This window comes from Chelonia mydas, chromosome 26 (assembly GCF_015237465.2).
Source record: "Chelonia mydas isolate rCheMyd1 chromosome 26, rCheMyd1.pri.v2, whole genome shotgun sequence".
NCBI lineage: Eukaryota > Metazoa > Chordata > Testudines > Cheloniidae > Chelonia > Chelonia mydas.
In genome coordinates this window covers 2357905-2380326 of record NC_057859.1, presented here as the reverse complement: position 1 = coordinate 2380326, position 22422 = coordinate 2357905, and the positions used below count along the sequence as shown (strand labels likewise).

The following is a 22422-nucleotide window of genomic DNA, read 5'->3' as shown; positions in this document are numbered from 1 at the left end:
CTGAACTGAAAAATTTTATTTTAGTGTTCCATAAGAGTGAAAGTCATTTTTAAAAACCAAAAAGAAAAAAAGTACCCAAACAGCAGAAAATATAAACATAAAAATACATTTGGATCCTTCAATATTAAACATTCATTAAGCAACTGTACAGGGGCTTGACAAACAAGCTTTAATCTCATAAGTACCTTTCTTAAAAATTCCAGTCCTTCTATGTCAAAACACTTCAAAAACAGCATTGCCAATAAAAAAATTTGAGGTGCAATAAGATTGTGCAACATTTTCACAGCTAATGAAGTAGAAGTGTGGCCTGTAAAGGAACACCCTCTCCTGGCAGTGCCCAAATCTCACCAATAAATGAAACTTACCAGGTGCAACCAAGAGATCAAGCCTCATTGTGTAAGAGCAGCCAGCTAAACTTTTGTCCAGACAGACAGACTCCAAGTTTAACTGGTATAAAAGATGACCAAAAAGAAAAAAACCCTATCAAAATTCTATAGTCCCGTCTTGGAAGTAGAATGTCATAACCTTAAGTGGAATGTTATCAGCAAATATTTAAACCATAGGGTTTAAGTTTTCCCAAGATAAGAATACATTTGGTTAAGGATGAAAACATCTTTGTAAAGTATTTATCCCTCAAGCAGCAGGTGCAGCATTACAAACAATGGTTTCAGCTGCTGCTGGTGGTGTAGTACATTAACTCCAGAGCAGACGGGCAGCCATTTAAAAATCACTTCATATCACTGGATTTATTTAGATTAGTTCTGAGTATAAAAGCAAGTCCAACCATTATAACACCACCAGTTTCAAATTCAGACTGTTTAGCTACTGCTCAAAGGCACTGAAGAATAGAGATCTCCACAGTTCTCATACAACCAGAAAGCTGTTGGAAAGCTATGGAATCAAGTCCTGAAGGCAAAAAAATTTTTAGGGAGGCGCAGGCAACAATTCCTCTCCATAGAAACATCAAGGAGGATAGAGGCAACCGAAATTAACATTTCATCTTCCTCACTATTTCAAGGCACAAGCAGCAGTCAGTCATTTTCAGTGGAAGATAGCTAGTTCCATGCAAATTAAATAATAAATGTATATATATAAAAAACAAGATCTAGAGATCCTGCTAAAAAATTCAGTATAAGCCACTCCATTCATGGGATCTGGGACATTGAAACTTACCCCTTAACTGAAGTCATCTGCTCAACCACTCATTGCTACTATGTACCTGTGGTCCTAGAAAGGAACATTATACCTTAAACCTTTCATTCATAGTATTATGAATTATTTCATTTATGGCTTCCCTTGAAGGAAAGTTGTATGATAGGGCAGTGAAGTTTTGCCTACACCTTTGTAATCACATAACCAATCACAAAGTAACAAATGCACTTAACAGCATATATATTTATATACAATTCCAGTAAACATTGATTTCTTCTATGTAAATAGATTAAATTATGCTTCACTACAGAAAAAACAATATCTGAGAAGTTTGCAGTGGTCTCCAGTGTTTTATGAAAATATTAAATATAAGGCAGTAGACTATTAAAAGGCTAACAGGAAATTCAACTTGTCTCACCTCTCACTAAAGTGCTTTAATGAAAAGAATACTGTGAGAAACTGTGCCCTCCTAAACTATAGGCGAAATTATCACTCAGAACTTTAGGGAAGACTTAATGGACCCTTTCACCTTCATAAAGGGTAGAGTTTGTTTTATTTTTATTTTTTTGCTTCACAATACATGCTAGATGTTAAAAACAGATTATCCAAAGTACTATAATATTGTATCAGTGAACCTCACTGTGCCTTCAAGAAGTCAATTTGAGAGCTGTAAGCACAGAGCTGTTAAAATTGAGAGCTTGCCACACATCAGCCCGAACATTAAATGTGGACGTAAAGTAATGCTGAATCCAATCACAACTTTCCATCAAAGTGCTGAGTTTTACTGACAATTCCTATCAACACTATCCTAAAAGAATGATTTAAAGTAAGCCTCCTAAAATGATTGTTTGCGAGTGTCTTGCTGTTTGCTATCAGATATAAATGGGAAATGCCTGTCCCGTGGCAAACTGCACAGTTACAGCAGACAAAGGCAAAAGATTCAGACAGAGATATCTGATTTATCTTGCAAAACAGCAGCACGATGTCTTCTGATTACATTTAAAATAAAACCTGTTCCAACATTCTCAACCACAAATCTTATTACTGGAAACCAGACATTTTTAAAAGCCACCATCTGAATGCTCCTTTACTAAGAGAACCAGGTCACATGTGCCTTTTACTTTATCCACATATAGATATATACAGTTTAGATGTTCCATATGAATCAACTGGGACAGCTGTTCCATACTGTAAGTCCTAGTTTCCCAAATACAGCATGTTTAAAAAGCTATGATCTTGAGTGGCACAATAGAAAAATCTTCACGACTTGCTGGGCATAGCAATATAAACAAACTATGCATGTACACCACAAAGGAAACGGGTGCATACATGTTTATACAGGATACCAAGTAAACTGTATGGGAGTTGTGTGCCCCCTAGTTTGAACAAGAACCTTCAAATCAGGAATATGATGGCTATGAAACAAAACAGCTCCCAGTTCAGATCACTGTATCATCTAAAATTCGTAACTGTTCTTTAATCTTGTAGTCGAATGGCAATTGTATCTTTGTTTGATTTTTGCTATATTAAAGCAGCCATAAGAGCCTGCTCAGAGCACTGCTTTGAAATTTTTCAACACTAGGTTTATACAGGCTTTGCTCTTCCCTTCCCAAAATGAGATGTAGACACTTCATTAGTACAATCACATTTTCATGTAGATTTAAAGGCCCTCCAATTTTATAGCACGTTTAAAGGACATTACATTTTTTACAATAAGGCAACTTATGGTTACCAAACCTCTTTCTGGAGTGCATTTCAACTTCTGTAATATAATTATTTGAACAAAGCAATCAAATCCTTGAATTAGTGTATGCGATGGCTTATATTGCACTACAACTTAAGTCTCAGAATTACGAACAATTGTTATTCTGAGTCTGAGAAATAATGGTTCAGTTTTTAAAACACCAACCGTTAATCCAAACTCCCAATACTAATAAAATAAAGAAGCTCAGAAGCCAACAACCACCAGTGCCTCACTGAGAAAAATGGCTTCAAAAACATTCACAGCCACATGAATCTCAGGCCTCTGATTACATTCTTTAACAATGCCTCCCAGGTGGCGGTAAAATATTTACAGTGTACCAGAAAGAAAGGTGGAAGACTTCTGACTACTGTATTTTTGGCTTATGTATTCAAGACCTGGTATAATTATTAACTAGTCTCCAGATAAGTGGAATCAACTTTTTGCAAGAGACACAGAAAGGTGATTTTTTTTTTTTTTTTTTTGTAGGCAGCAGATACCAGAACATCAGCAACTTCACATTATCTACCTGTGAAGTTTGAGTAACAAGATGGGAGTCCAGTCCTTTATTCAGATTTACTGGCAGAGGTTTTACATCCTTCCAGCCATATTTTTTGGAGATGGAGCCCGAAGAATGTTGGGAGTTTCTTCCATGACTCTGACAAGCAAGTTATCAATGTAGTTTTCTAGCTCCCGCACCTGGAGATCTCTCTTTGTAATGGTATCCTTCTGTCTCAACACCAGCTGGATCAGCTCATCATGTGTTAACTGAGCATAAGCATAGGCGGGGTCCGAAGGATCGTATTTCTTTTGGAGAGAGAGGACAGACAGGGTCAGTGCAGAAATAAGTGTTTTACAGTAATCTGAGAAGACTGCCTAATGATCTTTGTATTCAGGGAAGGCTGAAGAATTCCAGGGATATTTGTTACCAAAACAGTATTGCTCTTCAAAGAAATTACTGTACTTTACATCTTGTTAAAAGTTTCACACAACTGGCATTTCAGGAATTATTAGTGGCAAAGCGTCCTGTGGCACCTTATAGACTAACAGACGTATTGGAGCATAAGCTTTTTATGCTCCAATATGTCTGTTAGTCTATAAGGTGCCACAGGACTCTTTGCCGCTTTTACAGATCCAGACTAACACAGCTACCCCTCTGATACTTGACAGGATTTATCAGTCATTACTACTTCAGTGAACAGGAAAAGCAAGTTCCCCAGGGACCAAACCTGCCAGGCTTGCAACATCAGCAATGACAGGGAAAAGCTGCAAGACCAAACCAGTATGGTAAAGTGATACAAATGCAACTGCTATTGCAAGAGACACATCTGTTAGGGCACTTAGCAATGGCAGCTAGAAATGACAGCAAAGTTATCATTATTTGCAGATATTCATGCACTTCCAAAATGTGGAAAGGTGGAGCTTTAAAACAATAGATTATGTGGAAAGGAAAGTAACAGGAAAAATATTTAAGTACTGCACTTTTATGGCACAAGAATATTTGGTACTGTAGGATTTAGGAAGCCCAGGACATCTATCCTAAGGGGAAGTAAGACTCACAATGGAGACAAAATTTGGTAGAGTTTTCCATAGCCTCAATTTTATGGCTCTATATTTGTCAGCAATTTACAGTTATATGTGAATGCCAGGTTTGCATGGGGTTTAAGGGTAAATTTGAGTCCGTAACAAAGGACAGATGAGTTATGACCCCAGGACATCAATGGCCTAAAGACTTGCATAAAAAATTCCTCATGTAATATTAGCACTGAAAGATCTACAGAACCACAAGTTACAATATACTGAATAAAGTGAGATTCAAGCTCAGGTTAAACAGCAGCGAATGTACTTGACGACCTTGAGACTGAAATTTTAAAAAGACAGTTACCATCATTTTCTATTTTGACAAGTTAGCAATACATTGCTGGAGAGTTATTCTTAACATTAAAATGATGTTTGCTGGTTTAAGCGCTGGGTAGGGATGATTTCTAGTAACCGCTGCTAAGTAACCGGTTATGCTGCCTTTTTATTGCAGCAAAAATAAAAGTAGTATTAGCACAAATATTACTTTAATACTAAATACTCATTGTACAGCAGACTTATTCATAGCTGTATCTCAGTGGCACGACAGGGAATAGTTTTGTATTTGTACAGCTAAGGTGTGGTCTGGAAACAACAGATGTTTAAGAAAACAGGCTTCTGTAGACTCTGAAGGACAGCACACCTGAGTTTAAGTGAAAAAATTCAACTTTTCAGTCACATTTTTCTTTTGTGGCCATTTACTTAGAAGTCTCAGAGCCAGAGCAGTAACGGCTACATGCCTATTTTCAGCACTGCGGCATAAGTCCAGGTCAGCTGAACCAGGCTCTGAGATTCACTGCCATTTGGGGTAGGGCACGCAGGCATGTAGACACTCCTTAAGATGAGGAATCCTACATTACAAGCCAGTGTGTGCCTGGAATTCTGAATTTTCTCAGAACATGGTTTGCTCTCATTTTACAGACCTCTTATCTAATGGTGCCTCAGGGATCAGAACTTATGCAAACACTCAGACAATACTTTTGAGATTTGAGGGGAAGAGAAAGAAGGTGAAAGCTTTTAGCCATGCACGTCTAGAAATATGACCTACTTTTTTGAGGCAACATTCTCCTGCGTTAACAATTGGGCATTTGGGCTTTCAGACTGTGGAGGAAGTTCTTAATCATGGAAGCTGCCGATGCAGCAAGTTACAAGGTGATGGGTCCCACTAGTCTCTGCTGAAAAGAAGATCACCAGTGCAGCAGATAGCGACTACCTGCCCACAACCACCTCGAGTAAGTACAGTGTAAGCAGACTCCAGGCTACAGTGGCCACACCCCACACATTGGAGACAGCAAGGATTGCCTACAAAGTAACATATTTACTTGTCACCCTCCACCCAGGCACTCCTACTAGTCATCTTCCTGGCTCACAACCAAGCCTCCCCATCAACCTACCCATCTAGTGGGGAACCAAAGAGCACTTCTGGGTTTACTCTAGTAGTACAGTCACAGTTCCTTGGGAGACCCCATCAGGAGCCTCTTTTTGCACTGAATACGAACAAAAAGTGAATTCAATTTCTTCCTCCCAGTGCTGGGAAATAGAGAAAATAAGGAAATCCTTTGACAGATATCACTTGAGTGTCAGAGCCAAAAAATGTAAGTTACCCTGAGTAGGCAAGTTCACACTGAGTGCCCTGGAAGCTATGAAGTTTACAGTAACCATTATGAAGCTACAACCCAAGTTTCAATTTCTTTCATACCTTTCTATTGCTCTCAGTCCAGTTTTCATCCATTTTTGTGGTTGTGGTCAAATTTTTAGTCTGCAACTTATTTGCTGTGGTGTTCATTGGCTTCACAGGATGAGGTCTGAAACAAAAGCCGCACCTTGTTTAGGCAGTTCCTTAACATCTTGATATCCTATCACAAGTAAAGCATTCAATAGGTTCCTAAATCCAGTAAGACTGAACATGAGGAAATTTAATGAATTTCCTTATACACCTCAAGGTACGAGAAATTCAGTTCCAGGACAGAGTTCTACCTCCAGTTATAGTCTTCCATTGGGTGTGTGTACGTGTACGTACATACGTACGCGCGCACACACACACACTGTTCTGATGACTTATTTTTATCGCATTCAAAAAACAAAAAAAGAAACAGTATCATGGTAACTGGAATCATCACATAACAGAAGTTGGTTACATGAGGTGCTTACACTATATTCATGAGTGCTTAGTTTTTGTTTGGTTGTGGGTTTGTTTTTGTTTTTAAACTACACACAAATTACTGTAAGAGTTAGATTCTACATAATTTTCCCACATTATCTTCATTAGAAGTCTACATACCAAATATCCTCTTGGGCAGCAGATTTATTCCATCTTCTCTAAATGGACTAATTCTGGCATAAGGCACACTAGATGCCTAGACATAATCCTGTGTTCTCTAGACCCATTTGTAATGGCAATTTTAAAAAGTAGATGTAAGTCACCCAACTGTGTTTCAATCAATTTCTGAACAGTAATTCCCTGCAGTTCCTACTGTGGAGCTCTACAATACGTGAGACAGATAAAGCAGTTCTGAGGCCAGCAGAGTTTCATAGGAAAAGACAGCTCCAATTTGCACCTCAGACTATAATGGGGTGCCAGTCAGTTGGAGCTGTGAACAGCTCTGGACGTCCAAAAGCATGTTGGTCATCTGGGAGTCAGGCCTATTAGTCACATGAAGTAAGTTTGTCTGTAGTACATTTTAATACTTAGAAATCTTTACTCTACTAGTTAAGGGAACAACACAGTTCTCAGTACTGCCTTTGATTGTATTTCCTCATTTCTGAAAAGCTAGAGATCACAATGCAGTTTACCAAATCCAGCTGTTGACACCAGAATATTTGTAGTATTAAAGTAGCATTATTCAAAAAGCATAAATCCATATCTGACCAATGAGTTCCCTAATATAAACAACTTGCCATAAATAACAGAAGTATTGTGAATGTTAGATCTGCACAAAGCACTGCCACTGCTCAGTCTAAGTTTTTGGGTGCACAGTTCTGTTTGGTGCAATCACTGATTTTTTGCTAATAAAGGTTCTGGTGGTCTTACACTGGTATGGTATAGGACTCTGACAGGGTCCAAAAGTCAGACCAAGTTAAGACTGTATGAAGTCCCATCCAAATGAAAAAACTATTGTGATATTTCTGCAGCAGAAAAAATTATGTCTTGTACAACACAGACATTTTCTATGTATCTCCCCATATTCTCACCTGTGCTTAACAGACACACTTCCACCACTCTGCTGTGTTTGATTGGGAAGTGTCTCAGAGGGTGAAACCCATGCCTGAAGCACCTTCTTCTTGCCAGCATTTTCGACTTTATGATTGAAGCTCTCTGCTGGTGGCTTTTTCACTGATTCTGCTCTACTATTGTTGCAAGCGCCAGATTGGAGGGAACTAGAGGAAGGAGAGAGTTGGGAGGAACTGGACAGGGAGGTAAAAGAAACAGACTTTTCAGAGGGCTCAAAAAAATCACTCTTCCTACTTTCCTTAATACTGCTAGATTCCTTTGGTTCCTGTTCCTCAACAACACATCCATGCTCACTGGGATAAGACAGCATATCGAAACCTGACTCACTAGTCTTGCTGCTTGCACTATGAATGTCTACTACTGAATTTAGTTTGGATGATTTAGAAGGGCCACCTTCTCCCTTCTGAAGCAATATACTTGCTCTATCAGTAGAGCTCATATCTGAACTGAGTTTTTCTTCCTCAGTGACAGACAATGAATCTACGCACTGATTTTCAGTATTTGGAAAACTTTTACAAATTTCAGTCATTTCATTGTTCTTTTGATAGTTCTCTAGAAGCTCATCATCTGATCCTACTTCTGGAATAACTGGAAGGCCAACGTGTGTTCGACTCTGATCTCCAGTAATTGAAATGGCAGACTTAAGGTCTGTTCCAGAGTCAAATAATGAATCATCATGACCACAAATTTTGTGTTTTAGGTGTCCATTATTGCTATCATCTCTGTCAAGATGATGTGTAGTTGACAGAGTGGCTGTTTTTAATAAGCTGTCACATGCTGGGTTTTCATGTGGGTTCATGGGATTCTCTCTATGAAACACAAATTCAGACCCAGACATTGTGCTGTCAGATGAAGTAAGCAGCTCTTCATCTTTCAGTCTACCAGTCAGAGAAACAGGTGCACACTTATTTAGTTTTACAGCATTTCTTCGGATAGGCTTTGGCTTTGCAAATAGAGGATTGAGTTCAGTAACATCCTCTGACTTGTTAAGGTCCTTAGGGAGCAATGTGTGAACTCTTGGGGTGGGTTTTGGCAGCTCTACTTGAACTGAAGAGTCACTTTTGATGGCATGAGTTACCTTGGACTCTAATGTGAGCCCAAATTCTTCCATTTTGAGTGAATGCTTAATTTTCTTTCCACTACATAGTTCTTGCTCCTCGTTTAATTTGCTTTCAGCAGAAGATGGCTGTACCACAGCATTCCCAGGTGAAAGGCTATAATTAGACTTGGAGAGTGACGTTAGTCCTTTGCTATCTTTCATCCAGGTTTCAGCACTTGTACTGCTGGTTTCAACGTCACCTTGAACAGTGCTCTCATTGTTCTGAACAGAATTCCTACTTTCATCACAGAGTTTAGATGAAGGGTAGCACTCCATACCCAGCACAGAGGCAAACCCTCGTCTCTTTTCTATTACAGTTGGATCAGTAGCGAACATTTCTTCACGTTGATCAGGATGCCATCTCTCACGTGGCTCTCTGTCTAAAGCCTCAGCATGATTTCTGCTGGAATCAGTATTTTCCAACTCATCAAGATGAAAGGTAACTGATTTCTTAAAGCCTCTGTTATTTTTGTTATCCGGTGATACTATCTGTACCTCTTTGGCATCACATTGTTTCTTTGGCGTCTGCCCAACTCTTTCATACACAGGTAGAGGAGGAGACTCAGACAGTGACCCCAGAGAATTTGATACAGTATTTGTATCATTAGTCAAACTTTCATTTTGAGACTCCTCTGAAGAAACAAAAGCAGGATGCTCCGAATCAGCAAAGTTTATTGCAAAGGAACAACAGCTTTTGCTAGAAACAGCAGAAGGAAGGGAGAAAGAGGGAGGGCTAGTAAAGCTTTTGAAGTCTTGCACTTTTGATTCCTGTCCCAGTTTAGACACAAAAGGGTTATTGTCAATAGAATGGGGAGTAGAAAGGAGATGAGAAGAAATATGCCCCAGAGTTGCAGGAGGATGGGGGAAATACAAGAGAGGACTAGTGAAGCTTTCAGAGTCTTGTGCTTTGGATTCCTGTCCCCAGTCAGAAATGAAAGGATTATTGTCATTAGAACATTGTCCAGAAATGAGAGATGGAGGAAGAGGGCTACCAGAGTTTTGTGCTTTAAATTTTTGTCCCACTTTAGAAGTGAAAGGGTTATTGTCATTACTAGAATGTTGTGCAGAAAGGAAAGCAGGAAAGGAATCAGGCACAGAAGTAGGAAGCGTGGCTTCGGTTTCATCCTCTGAAGACATTCCCAGTCTGTAAAAGGGACAAAAACTTGCGTGTCAGTTGCAGATGCAACATGTGAGAGACAGACAAAGACAAGTTCTAAAGGTAGATTTCACAAAATTTGCAACATACTAATGATGTATAAGGAACTGCAAGGACTTAAGAGTTTATGGACCAATAAAACAAGCTTGAAACATTTTATGTTTAAATATTTTCTATGCAATACCAATACTTGTGATGCAAAAAACTTGTGTTGTAAAGTTTGCTACATGCAAATCAAAGTTTACTAGGGTGATGTCTACTTTTAAAGCAATTGTACATAATTTCTTTTGCATCCAAGACATAAGCACTAATAGCATAATAGCTTAAGATGTTTCATTTACACACAAGGTGTTTAAACATAAACGTAATTGAAGATCTAGTGTTAAAGACAGACAGCTCAGGACACTTGTTAGTAAGGCCACGCTTCTTTCATATATGTAAGTCACAGAGCAGAATTTCTGAAAAAAGTCTCACATACAATCCCAGAAATCTACTTCATGAAACTGAATGATGCCAAAAGCAGATGTGTTCCAAGATTTGCCATTCTCCAAGCCACAGCAAGAATTATAGTGGAGAGCAATAGGCTTGATTAAAGGTGATATTTCAGCCTTTCTACCCACTTCCAAACTTAGACAGTAAGGCAGGAGAATATTGTTAGTTTTTGTTATGGATTAATAGAACACGGAATAAATTACTTCATACTATCTGAAAAGATACAGCACGAAAAACCATTATGTTAGTGCATCGACACATATATGAAGTTAAATTGGTTAAGAATGGAAGTAAAAGTTAATATTTATACCAATAATCTTAATAAGTGTGTAACTGGTTAAACTTTCATCTAGTAGTGAAACACAAATGAGTCCCCCACAAGAGATGCTGTAACGGACAACAGTTACAGAAATATTACCTTTTGGCAGGAAGTGGGCCAGTCTAGCCATACGTCTGCAGTGCTTTATATCAGAATCTGAAACTGAAGTAAAACAAGACTAACCTGGGTTTGACAGCTTTGGTTTGGATTGTCCTTGCAGAGGCTGCAGACTTTTCTGGTTTCTGTTCATCCATGAGCGATTCGTCGAAGGGGTTATGTGATTTCTTGTTTCTGGGGACATCTGCTGTGTTGCTGTTTTTCGGAGTACTTTCTTGGTTGTAGTCCTTAGGGATTTCAACAGGTTTTATGTCTTTTTCATTCTTCTTTTCTTCAAGAAGTTTGGCTTCTCTCTCCTTCAAAGTCATGTCAGACATGTTTTCTACATCATTGTTTTTCACTACTTCCTTTCTTCCTGTGACTAGAGACAATAAAGACTTCTTGTTCTCTTGGTTTTTGTCCTCTTTAGTTTCTTCTTTTGCAGTTTCTAAACTCAGTGAAGCACTATTTCCCACTAAATCTCCACCGCTAAGCAGTTTGTATGATGGTAGGGTCATAGACTTAAAGGACTCCAGTGAGGGAGACCCAGATAAACCTCTGCTAGGAGACACTCTTCCTGTCTTTTCATGTTCCTTAGTGGATTTGGAAGACAAGTTTTCTTCTGATTCAGAGGGCTGGTTTTTCCTGAATGTTTGAGGGGAAGAGGAAGGAGTGTTATCCTTTGGCATGGTTTCCTTTTTTGTTTCACTTTCCTTCTGATAAACATGATTACCATTGATACACACATTGGATCGGGGTGTGGGATCATTTTTGGATTTAAGGCCACTGAATAAGGAGAGCCCTTCTTTCTTGGTGTTGCTGGAGGTTATTTCGTTTAGTTGCTTATTGTCTGCACTTGCTGTTCTCTTATGAGCCATGAGTACAGGAACATGTAGTGAGTTATCTTCGGCTTTGTTTCCAAAGGCCTCTGAAAAAAAATGAGACATTAAAGCTATGAAAAACATATTTCCTGGTGACAGTCAATATTACAGTCTAAAGTGATGAAAGACTCAATGATTATCCATGACAATGGAAAAATTACGTTTAGAGATACAGAAAATTTATCTAAAGCAGGAGTATCACCCTGTAGAGCAGTGGTCCCCAAACTTTTGTGGGTTGGGCCCACCCTACCCAGTCTGTGCCATGTCCCCCCCAGAGCCAGGGGATGCGGACAAGGGAAAGGGAACCAAGGCTGGGACTGCAGCTGTGGGGGGGGGGGGGGGGGGGCGGCCACAGGGCTGAGACTGTGGGCAGGGCCAGGCGTGGGGCCAGGAACACAGCTGTGGGAAGGACCAGAGCATAGCTGGGGACAGGGAGGGGCTGGTGCCGCTCTCTTCCCACCATCCCAGGCCCTGCTGCGCCCCATCAAAAGTCCCGGGCCTCACAGTTTGGAAACCTCTGCTGTACAGGTGTTTGGGTTGTTTATGTTTTTAGGGTTTTTGGTTTTGTGTTTTTTGTTTTTTTTTGGGGGGGGGGGGGGGGGAATGGCATGGCATGTACGCAGGAGGCAATTTTCTATGACAGTCACACAGTAAGTGGCAGATCACAAGGAAGAAGTATTCTATTTCATCCAAAATGGCTCCAGCAATACAAAGAATGGTCTCAGACAAATTCTTCTTAAATTTTTTTCAATGGATCTGTGAACATACAGCTACAATAGTCCTGTTTTGTGGCGTTGGCCAGAAAACAAGAACTCCATTTCACAAAAAATTAAGGATTTGATATTTGGTTTCATTCCGCATTCGGAAAAAACACCATTTTTTTTTTTTTTTTTGGAGTGCAAAGAGACATGCACCCATACTAGCAGACTAGCCAAAAGCCTGGTAGCTATGGCACTCACCTAGGATGTCAGACACCCAGGTTCAAGACCCCACTCCTAAGCAGGCAGAGCATTTCATCGGAAAATTCCCAATCAGCTCTACTGTTTTAAACAAAACGCATACAATAAAAGAAAATTGCATCTGATCACCCACCTACAAATGTACTACCAACAGTGCTTTAATGCTTATTTTAGCCAACATCTTCAAATATTTTGTCATTTTCTTTTTCATAAGAATAATGGGTGGAATCTTTGCTAATATTCTGTCAATAAATTGATCTACTGTATCAAAATCAAGCTCTCTTTTGAGCAAAGATTTAAGATAGTAATAAAGTTTAATATTGTGAGAGGAAATACTCACTTTCTGAATTTGAATCATCATCTTCCCCCCAATTTGACTGAAAGTCACCAGGTTTAAGCCTAACTTTCTCCGTCACTGGCTGAAAAGCAGGTAAAACTGACATGGACTGGGAGAGGGAGGTTTTCTGCAAACCAGGTTTAGAAAATAGGGTTTTGATCTTGAATTTTTTCTTTTCTTTCTCAGATGACTCCTCTTCACTATCAGCTGGTGAGTGAGTTATGCTGGGAATGATGGCTGATGCTGTGTCAGGCAGTCCATTGGCCCGCTTTCCTTTGAGTTTGCCTTTCAGCTTGCCAAATGGAGACCGGGACTTGTCTTTCATGGATAAATCAAACATGCTGGCTGTCATGTTGCTCCTCATGAATTGAATATCCACCTCAATCTCTCCTCTCTCTTTTTCCTTCTTGCCTGGTTTGGAGTGAAGTGTATACCACCTGCAAAAGAAAGTCAAAATGTTACAGAAGCTTTGAAAACAAACTCTGGTTAATGCAAGCCACAGAAAAATATGGCAGAGGGAAAAGGGAGAAAACAGACTCCCTAGCTGGGAAACTACTTCATGTTTAGACAAGGATCAGAGAGCTTACTGTGGGCAGAGGTGAGGTCATTTTCTTGGCATCCCTGCTAAAATAACTTTTTTCATGTACCATGATTTAACTGGCATCAGAGACTTGGTGGGATAAGGCCCATGACAGGAATACAGGTATAGCGGGAGCGGCACAGCTTCTTCAGGAAGGACTGGCAGGGTAAAAGGGGAGGAGGGGCTGCATTTTACATCAAGAATATACACACTTATTCCAAGATCCAGACGGTGGTGAGGCAGACCCAGGGTGGATAAAAATCAATGATTTTGTTTTTTAAAAAAATTAGATTTTTTTATTTAAATTGGATTTTTTGGATAAAATGCTTTTTGAGGAAAAGCCTGTCTAAAGATAGTTTTAATTATGATACATTATAGCTCAAAGATCTCTCATCATGGAATAGGGATTATAAATTCTAATTCTATAGTATGAGACAATATACTCATGTAATGTTTAAGAAAAGTTTTGTAAATGAGTTCCAATAGTTCATGGATTAGGGACCCAATCTTACATGGTTCCAGGGGCTTCTGTATAGATTTAGGTTAATCTTTTTAACTACCCAGTGGGACTCAGTAGAAGATACCATCAGAGCTGCTTAGTTTTGCAGTTCTCAAACTATGGATTTGTGTCTCCGGAGATAACATGCTTGTTAACAGCAAAAATGTTTTTAAATAAATTATATATAAAGGCGAGAAATAGTTAAATAAAACAATTTAAATGTCTGTCTGGTGATGTTCTCCTCCTAATACAGCATGGCAAGAAAATCCTCCAAATATTAATGATTAACCTGTTGAACTGGAGATAGTTCACCTACCAGTGACTTCATAAACATCTGCTTCAATTACCTTTGGTAAATGAAATAATCATTCATTTTCTGATATAGCTGTAAAACTAATCTGAAAAGTTTTCAAAATAAATCACTTTAAAAATGTGTAGTGTGTACCTTCTAAAAATGAAACCTTCATCTATCTCTGAGTTGTGAAGAATATATATTAAGGTTATAAAAACCAACAAGAATGCACTTTTATGTGGAAATCCATGATTAAATCGAATTTTCCTGACTAGTGATTTATATCAATTTGATTTAAATCAAATCCACCCCGGCAGACCAGATGAAAGTTTCTGGGTAAAGACAAAAAGGGGGAAAAATAGGGATGATCTCACGGTAGGACTCTACTGCAGACCACCAAATCAGGAAGAAGAGGTGGAAGAGGCATTTCTAGAACAAACAAATATCCAAAACACAAGACCTGGTAGTAATGGGGGAACTTTAGCTACCCAGACATCTATTGGAAAAGTAATCTGACAACACAAAATGTCCAATAAGTTCTTGGAATATATTGGAGACAAAATTTATTGTTTCAGAAAGTGAAAGAAATAAACAGGGGGCAGCCCTTCTAGACTTGAATGTGACCAATAGGTTGTGAATCTGCAGGTGGAAGGCAATCTGGGTGAAACGATCAATTTCATGATTCTAAGGAAAGGAAATAGTGAGCAGCAGAATAAGGACCATGGACTTCAAAAGAGAAGACTTTAACAAACTCAGAACTGGTAGGCAAGGTCCCATGGGGAAAAACAAAACAAAACTAAGGGATAAAGGAATTCCAGAGGCCCAACAGTTTCTCAAGGAGACAATATTAAAGCACTGATGAGAGTCATTAACTAAAATTAATTAAATGAGGAAGGGTAAAGTAACATTTCACTTTGGTTTCCCAAACTTTATACTTTGTTTCTGCGTCCTGAAACTTCCAGAGGTTAAAAGGAGAAGCAGGTACACCAGAAAAGGCACCAGTGCAACAGAATGAACTGTAGAGATTCAGTTACACATTTACACCTGAAATAGTTCAGTCAAGGCACTCTCCATACTCCCCCATACCTTTCTTTCCAAGTCTCTGTTCAGTAACTATTTCAATACTTTTCAAATATAGAAGCTCCTGAACAGCAGAGGGAAAAGCCTATAATTTCCTCTTCGGAATCAAGCACCTTATTGTTGGATGTTTCTATTTACTTTAGTCTGTTAATACAATACTGATTCAGAATCAAGATACCAAAAGCAAGATTCTTTAGAGACAGGACTTCTGCACTTATATTTTGAACTCTTTATCTGTTTCTGAAATTACAGTTTTAAACACTGCAGGCTCTTTATGTTAGACTATTAAACTTGTTCAATTACCAGGCAAGGTGTACTACTTGATGACATTTCAATCTTGTTGGCACAAAGAGCAGACTAACACGGCTGCTACTCTGAAACTAGGTACTTACTGGCATCATGCACCATGCATAGTTTCTTGCCAATCACTAGGAGCTGTATATCTGCTGACCCCTCAGAACTGACAGGTTTCAGAGTAGCAGCCGTGTTAGTCTGTATCCGCAAAAAGAACAGGAGGACTTGTGGCACCTTAGAGACTAACAAATTTATTAGAGCATAAGCTTTCGTGAGCTACAGCCCACTTCATCGGATGCATAGAATGGAACATATAGTAAGAAGATATACAGACACACACACATATACAGAGAAGGTGGAAGTTGCATACAAACTGTAAGAGGAAAGGAGCTGGGATTTTCCCTCACAGCTTAACTACTAAATTAAAGCAAACTAATAGAAGTACTCCATCACAAGAGGAATGAAAAGCATGAAACATGAAAATGCCTTACTGCCCGTTTTTGCACTGCTACACATTGGGGGTGAACAGAAATAATGTTGGTTTCAAAACTATTTCGGACAGTTGACCCTAAAATGACTTTCCACTTTCAGACAAACATCAAAAGCTCTCCTGAAGAAACGCATTCAAGAGAAAGGGGTAATAAAACTTGAGTTCAAGTTTTATTAAAGCATTTGTCTTCCAAGTGTCAGCCTAGGACTAACAGCCAAATTACAAAATCCCTAAAATGAAACCTACACTGGAAATGTCGACCGTTCTCATTGGAGTATCAGAGAATGTGAGTTGAATAAGTTCCACTCATCAAGACTTAGACAATAAAGTATAAAAATGAATATATTTTGCATTTAAATGTAAAAAGCCACTGGCCATTCTTGTGACTTAAAAGTGTGTTTAATTCAAGGAACGTTCTTACGTATTTTCTGGCTCCAAATGTACATCAGTGAGCTTATCCTGTAAATTTTGCATAGCCCTTTTAATAAAATGGTCCCAGTTGAATGTTTTCAAACAAAAAAGCTTTAAATATTCAAGGAATGCAACTTTTATTAACTTAAGTACAGCCATCATTTCTAAGAAAAGTTGTTGTGCAAGTAATAGCTATTTACTTTGAGCAACACAATCTCTGCAATATTGTGCAACAAACTGTAGGCACCTTCCCCACAGACTAATTAGCGAACAATGTGCATGTCAGCAGTTAGTGCCAAGATTGTATATATTCTGCATACTGTAACTAAGACTACATCTACAGTAGCATTTTTGCTGGTCAGGGGCATTAAACAAAACAAACCACCCTGACGAAAGCAGCATTGCGGACAGCGCTATGTCAGTGGGAAATGCTCTCCTGCCGACATAGCTACCGCCGCGCGTTAGGGGTGATTTGCTTATGCCAACCAGAGAGCTCTCTCTCTCCCCAGCCAGCATAGAGCAGCGGCACAGGAGGCCGTACAGCGGCACCACGGCAGCAGTACAGTCGTGCTGCTGTAAGGTCCATAGTGTAGACATAGCCTAAGTGGGAGGGTTAGAAGAAGAACTTCAAATGAAAATGGTGGGTTATTTTATTATAGCCTCTTCAACAAAATTTAAAGTAAATCCAATAGCCAACAGCCCAATGACAAGGAAGTTTCAACGCACGAAACAAGATATGAAAACAGTTATTGACAAAACTATGTTTTCCAAGAGGCATTACTAGGTTTTTCCTTAATTTTCTTCAGATCTTTGAATAAAAACAAACCTGGAAGAATCGTACACCACTAGTGGAGTAAGTTTCCTGCATACTGAACCTTGATGGCTGAAGAGCTTTTAAAGCCCAAAACAGTAAATATTTAAAACTTGACACGTTTCCTATGATAGGCTATAAACATCTGCCATATGCCATCTTTTCCAATGCATTTTAAAAAAACAGTTACATTTTTCATTAGACATTTGTGTTTGAGAGCTCTTCGACACAACAGAGCACTACACAGCTTTGTCAAGAACCAATGAGTATTTGCTTATGGGCCAAGTTGGTGCTAATGCTCCTGTAAGCCTGATTTCAGCCCAGAACCATTTTTAAAAAAATTAGTCCCTGGAAGAAAACTAACTCCACATTAAACCCAGCATTCATGGCTGTGAGTCCTTTAGGAAGCGGCTTTACATGGGCATAATCAATTTACAAGAAGCCAGTGCTGCCAAATCTATCACTTCTGTGAAGGTAAAGACCAAACTTGCCCTCGTGAGATTACCTAGCTGATCTAACCCAGTGAGTCAAAATAGCTCATTGACAAGCATTAGTCTATAATATGGTTAGAGAGTGTATGTTAGCCTCACACTGTTATTCCATTAAGAATAGTCTCACAGTAGAAACCAGAATCTTGCTAATTTCAGAGCAGCCAAGAGCATTTACATTAAAACAGCAAATACGAGAAAGCAATGTTGATAGCTGTACAAAGCTAGCAGGAAAAATCTTTAACTTCATACAATTTCCATTGCACAGTTAATGGAAACCAACACTTTACTGAATTAGCTACTATTCAAGGAGATTATATCCTTCAAGGGTATTTACTTATTAAGAACAAGAGTGTTTATGACTTGCATTGTACAGTACTTTCATTCTTCACCTAAACAAGAGGCCTTTACAAACTTGCTAAATATTCTTGGGTTACTTCACTGTTCTCAGTGTGAACTGTTACTGTTTCTTTTTAAAGATTTATATACAAAAGCCAAGTGTATCTCAAAACAGAAGTAAACACTGAAAACTTCCCTCTAACCCATATCCTACTCCAAGCCATTACTGCCTCCACAGTAGAAAAAAGGTTAAAAAATGGACATTGACTAACCTATAAAAAGCAATCCTAGTCTCCTCCAGATATGACTAGCAAAAGACTGACCCCAACACTGAATCAATAAGACAGTTTAATCATTTCAAAGGAAAAGGATTTTTTTTATTATTATTATTTTTTTTTTTTTGGTAACACAAGTAGTCAGACTTTGCTAGAGGTAACCAACACAGCTTCTGTGAACATGCTATTCTGACTCATGTATATGTACAACAGCACCAGCGAACTTAAGTTTGTCTGTACTGAAATACTTGCACAGGAGCTTTAGAAAAGACTGTGCTATCAAGACTCAACTACAGTTTTAATTAAAAAAAAAGTCTTAAAGATTATCTACTTAGATGACCTTGTCAATGATTTCCTCCTCAAAGGAATGTAGATACAATCCTTTAAAAAAATCCCTTTATTTGAATTACCATATACCGATGGTCATTAGTTCAGGCATCATACTTCAAGACAAACAAAACAAGTAGTTTTCCTACGGGGCTATGCTATAACAAGTTAGCCCCCTAAGAAAACTACATTTAATTAAACTGTGATCTTGAATGAATGAATCAATCTTATTCAATTAATTTGTACATTTGTTTTTAATGCTGATTGACAGTTATGGTTATTATAAGTTTATGTATTGTTAGGGTTTTCAAAGCTTCTGTATACATTTTTATGAATCCAAATAAAACAATATATATTTAAAATTACTATACTTTGCGTGAGGAGAAAACTATCCCTTCATGCTGAAAACAACAAGAACAGGTATAGCTGGTACAGTTAAAAAATAAGACACAGCCTGCTAAAATAGATTCCCATTGATTGTATTTTTTATCATAAAGTTGTACTTTCCTGCACTAGAAGTTTATATGCAAGTTCATATTTTTCATTGGAAAGTTTTATTTTCACTAGTATGAAACATATAGAGAAGAGAACTGTCACACTAATCTTGAAGTCAGCTTATTACTAATGTCATTTCCTTCCCAGTAGCAGAAGGGTATAGTAGTGCAGCAAGTGAAGATCTCAAACTCATTTGACTAGAACTTTCTGTTGTAGTGCAAATATTATTCGTATGTAAATAAGTTTTCAGTTGAGAACAACAACTATGGTAATAAACACGCCTTTTAGCTCACCTTTAATATGCCTGACCCTACCAAAAACACTTCCAATAAGTCAGTGTACACTTCTTAATACAGCTTGCAAAATCAGAAGCAAATAATCTCTTTGAAGCAATGATGCCTTAAGAGTAGTATAATATTAAAAACATCCAGAGTGTATAAAACCAAAGACACTAAAATCAGAACATAAACTCCACCTTTCAAATACATATAATTTAATAAGCACACACCTAAAACACACTAACATTAAAAAACTTAAATCTTCACTCCTGTTGTAAACTCCAGTGTTCATCCTCCCATTTCCCCTCCTGCAGTTATTTTTTATAAAAGGATATGATCCAACCCATAGGGTCCAAACTGTGTTGGGCACTCAAACAAAAAGGGACACAGAGACCCTGTTTCCGCTTGCAAGGAAAGGAAATTAACTGCAAACACACTAGTGTATACATTGTTTTGCAGTAAGGTGTTTAATAGCATAATTTGACCCACAGAATCTTCTCTGCCAGTGATAATGCACAAAAAAGAACCCATCTGATTTTGCAGGACTAGGAGTCAGAAAAATATCCTCCCATTTGTAAACTGAGAATATCTGATGAAAAGTACTTGAAACTGAATAGCAAATCCCAGAATGCCATTTAAAAAAAAAATCATTCTCCTTCAAACAATCCTATATTTTTGTCATTTCCTGAATTGATCAATTGTGCTCCCAAATACAAGCTTTAAGTTAAAAAAAAAAAAGTTTTTCTAACTCTCATGAAAGAAACATTACACACAAAACAACAAGCAGAGTGATACTGTCCCAAAGTCTCCAGTAAAATAACTAAGATATGTAAATTGGTTCTATTCATCACAATGGCATGTTATTTTAGAAGCCTCATGATGACATCCAATTTAACTGTCAACATTATTTGTTTCAGAAACACCTGCTCAAGTGTTTATCCTGCAATCTGAAACTGCTTTCCACTCCCTCCTAGTTATCAACCACCTCATCTGTCCTTCACCCACTTGCTTCCCCCCACCTTGACAACTTCTGCAATGCATGGCCAATACAAGTTTCTCCTACTGAAAATTGAAAATGTGAGGACAATGCAGACTACATTACATTTATCAAAATTAATATCCTTGATGCTGTACTGGGTATATTCTCCCTCATTTATTTTAGTAAAACTTTAAATTAAGCTGCCACAGAATCTAAGGACCTACCTGCAAAATTTAGATTAAGTTTGCCATGGAAATAATAGCAGCTTTGTTTACACAGGTTTCAGAGGGGTAGCTGTGTTAGTCCGTGTACACAAAAACAACGAGGAGTCCTTGTGGCACCTTACAGACTAACACATTTATTCGGGCATACATTTGTTAGTCTCTCAGGTGCCACAAGGACTCCTCGTTGTTTTTGTCTACACAGAAACACACATTAAAACTTCAGCTGATTTCCAGCTTCCCCACTTCTCAAATGAACTCCTTGTTATCACAGGGCACTCCCTGGTCGCCAGCCCAGCTTGATTCCATCCCACACACATCTGTGGGCGCTCCCTTTATTGTGGTAACGTGCTGGCATGCGACACGTTGCACCACGAAACTGATGCACCCAACTCGCGATCCAACGGTCCTGATCTACTGCGAGCTTCCCGAGACCAGGGGAGAGGGAACGGGCTTGAATGGCAGAGGCAGAGGCAGGCGCACCCCCCCCCCTTCCTCCCACTGAAGCAATGAAGAGAAACTGCCTGAGCCCGAGAGAGACCAACCGGGAGACAGGACAGACCACAAGCCCGAGCAACCCGCCGCTCGGCGAGGGCCCGCGCTGGGGCTCAAACGCCGGGGCGATCCCATCGTGGGCGGCTTGGGCGAGCCTGGGCGAGCTCGCCTCGCCAGGGACCCCCCCCCCCGGGAGCTTCCAGCCCGTTCCGCCCCAGCTAGGCAGCGGGGTGGGGGACAATAAGCCCCCCCTCGCCCCCCCGTACCCCCCCCGGGACTCACCGGGTGCTGCGGCGGCCGCCCTCCTCCTGCAGCCCGGCCAGGCTGACCTCGGCCCGGCCCAGGAACTTGTCGAGGCCGAGCAGGGCGCGGTGGAGCACGGTGAGCTGCAGGGCCGGCTCGCCGCCGTGGCCGGGCCGGCGGGGCGGCAGCTCGAAGGTGGCCTCCTCCCGCCACACGGGCGCGCCCAGGCAGCGCTCCGCCACCGAGGTGGCGAACTTCTCCTTGCCCAGCGCCATCAGCGCATAGGCGTCGCTGCCGCCGCCGCCGCCGGCCCCCTTGGCCTTGGGCCGCAGCCCCCGGGCCCGCAGCACCGTCACCTGCACATGGGTGGGGGCCCAGCGCGGCGGGGAGCCCGACAGCGACATCCCGACCCACCGCCCGCCTGACGGGCACTGGCCCGGCCGGCGAGGGCTCGCCGCAAAGCTCGCGAGAGCCGGGGCTGGCGGGGCGGGGCAGGGCGGCAGGTGTGGGCGGAGGGGGCGGGGCACAGGCTCCGTGAGGCGGGGGAATGGGCGTGTCCAGAGGGAAGGGGCGGGGCCAGGCGGGATGGGGAGTCGCGGCTTGGCTCGCTGCTTGTCTACGCCGGCGCTAGTGTAGACAGTGCCCCGGCGGTGCCAGTGTAGACATGCGTCCCCGCTCAAACCGGCCCCCGCCAGCCGCCCCCAGCTGCCATTGTGTCTCAGCTCGCCTGGGTGGGTGCCGCGCCTGGCGCCGGGGCATGGCCCTGCCGAGCGGGGCCTGTGG

The 22422-nt window shown here is 40.3% G+C and overlaps 1 protein-coding gene across 3 annotated transcripts; it reads right to left on the bottom strand.

The window, feature by feature from the left end:
- On the bottom strand, positions 1 to 22113 carry RAB11FIP1 (RAB11 family interacting protein 1). Of its 3 annotated transcripts, none has more exons than XM_037886274.2 (6): positions 21679 to 22110; positions 13046 to 13479; positions 10953 to 11793; positions 7664 to 9946; positions 6171 to 6276; positions 1 to 3700 (listed from the first exon to the last, which is right to left on the bottom strand). In XM_037886274.2, exons 1-6 carry the CDS (start codon positions 22041 to 22043, stop codon positions 3485 to 3487), a joined length of 4245 nt encoding a protein of 1414 aa, XP_037742202.1. In that variant the 5' UTR covers positions 22044 to 22110; the 3' UTR covers positions 1 to 3484. The 3 variants fall into 3 exon arrangements, with proteins under 3 accessions (XP_037742202.1, XP_043392267.1, XP_037742203.1); XM_043536332.1 differs by having other exon boundaries at positions 7664 to 7876; positions 21679 to 22101; XM_037886275.2 differs by lacking the exon at positions 7664 to 9946 and having other exon boundaries at positions 21679 to 22113.
- Positions 22114 to 22422: the final 309 nt, after the last annotated feature.

What these genes read in the sequence shown, in the direction of transcription:
- RAB11FIP1 (XM_037886274.2), bottom strand. Translation starts at nt 22,043, where the DNA reads ATGTCGCTGTCGGGCTCCCCGCCGCGCTGGGCCCCCACCCATGTGCAG. An exon ending in TGATGATTCAAATTCAGAAA is followed by an intron (nt 11,794 to 13,045) that starts GTGAGTATTTCC and finishes ATTTTTTTTCAG; the next exon opens with AGGCCTTTGGAAACAAAGCC. An exon ending in ACCAAAGCTGTCAAACCCAG is followed by an intron (nt 9,947 to 10,952) that starts GTTAGTCTTGTT and finishes TCCCTTTTACAG; the next exon opens with ACTGGGAATGTCTTCAGAGG.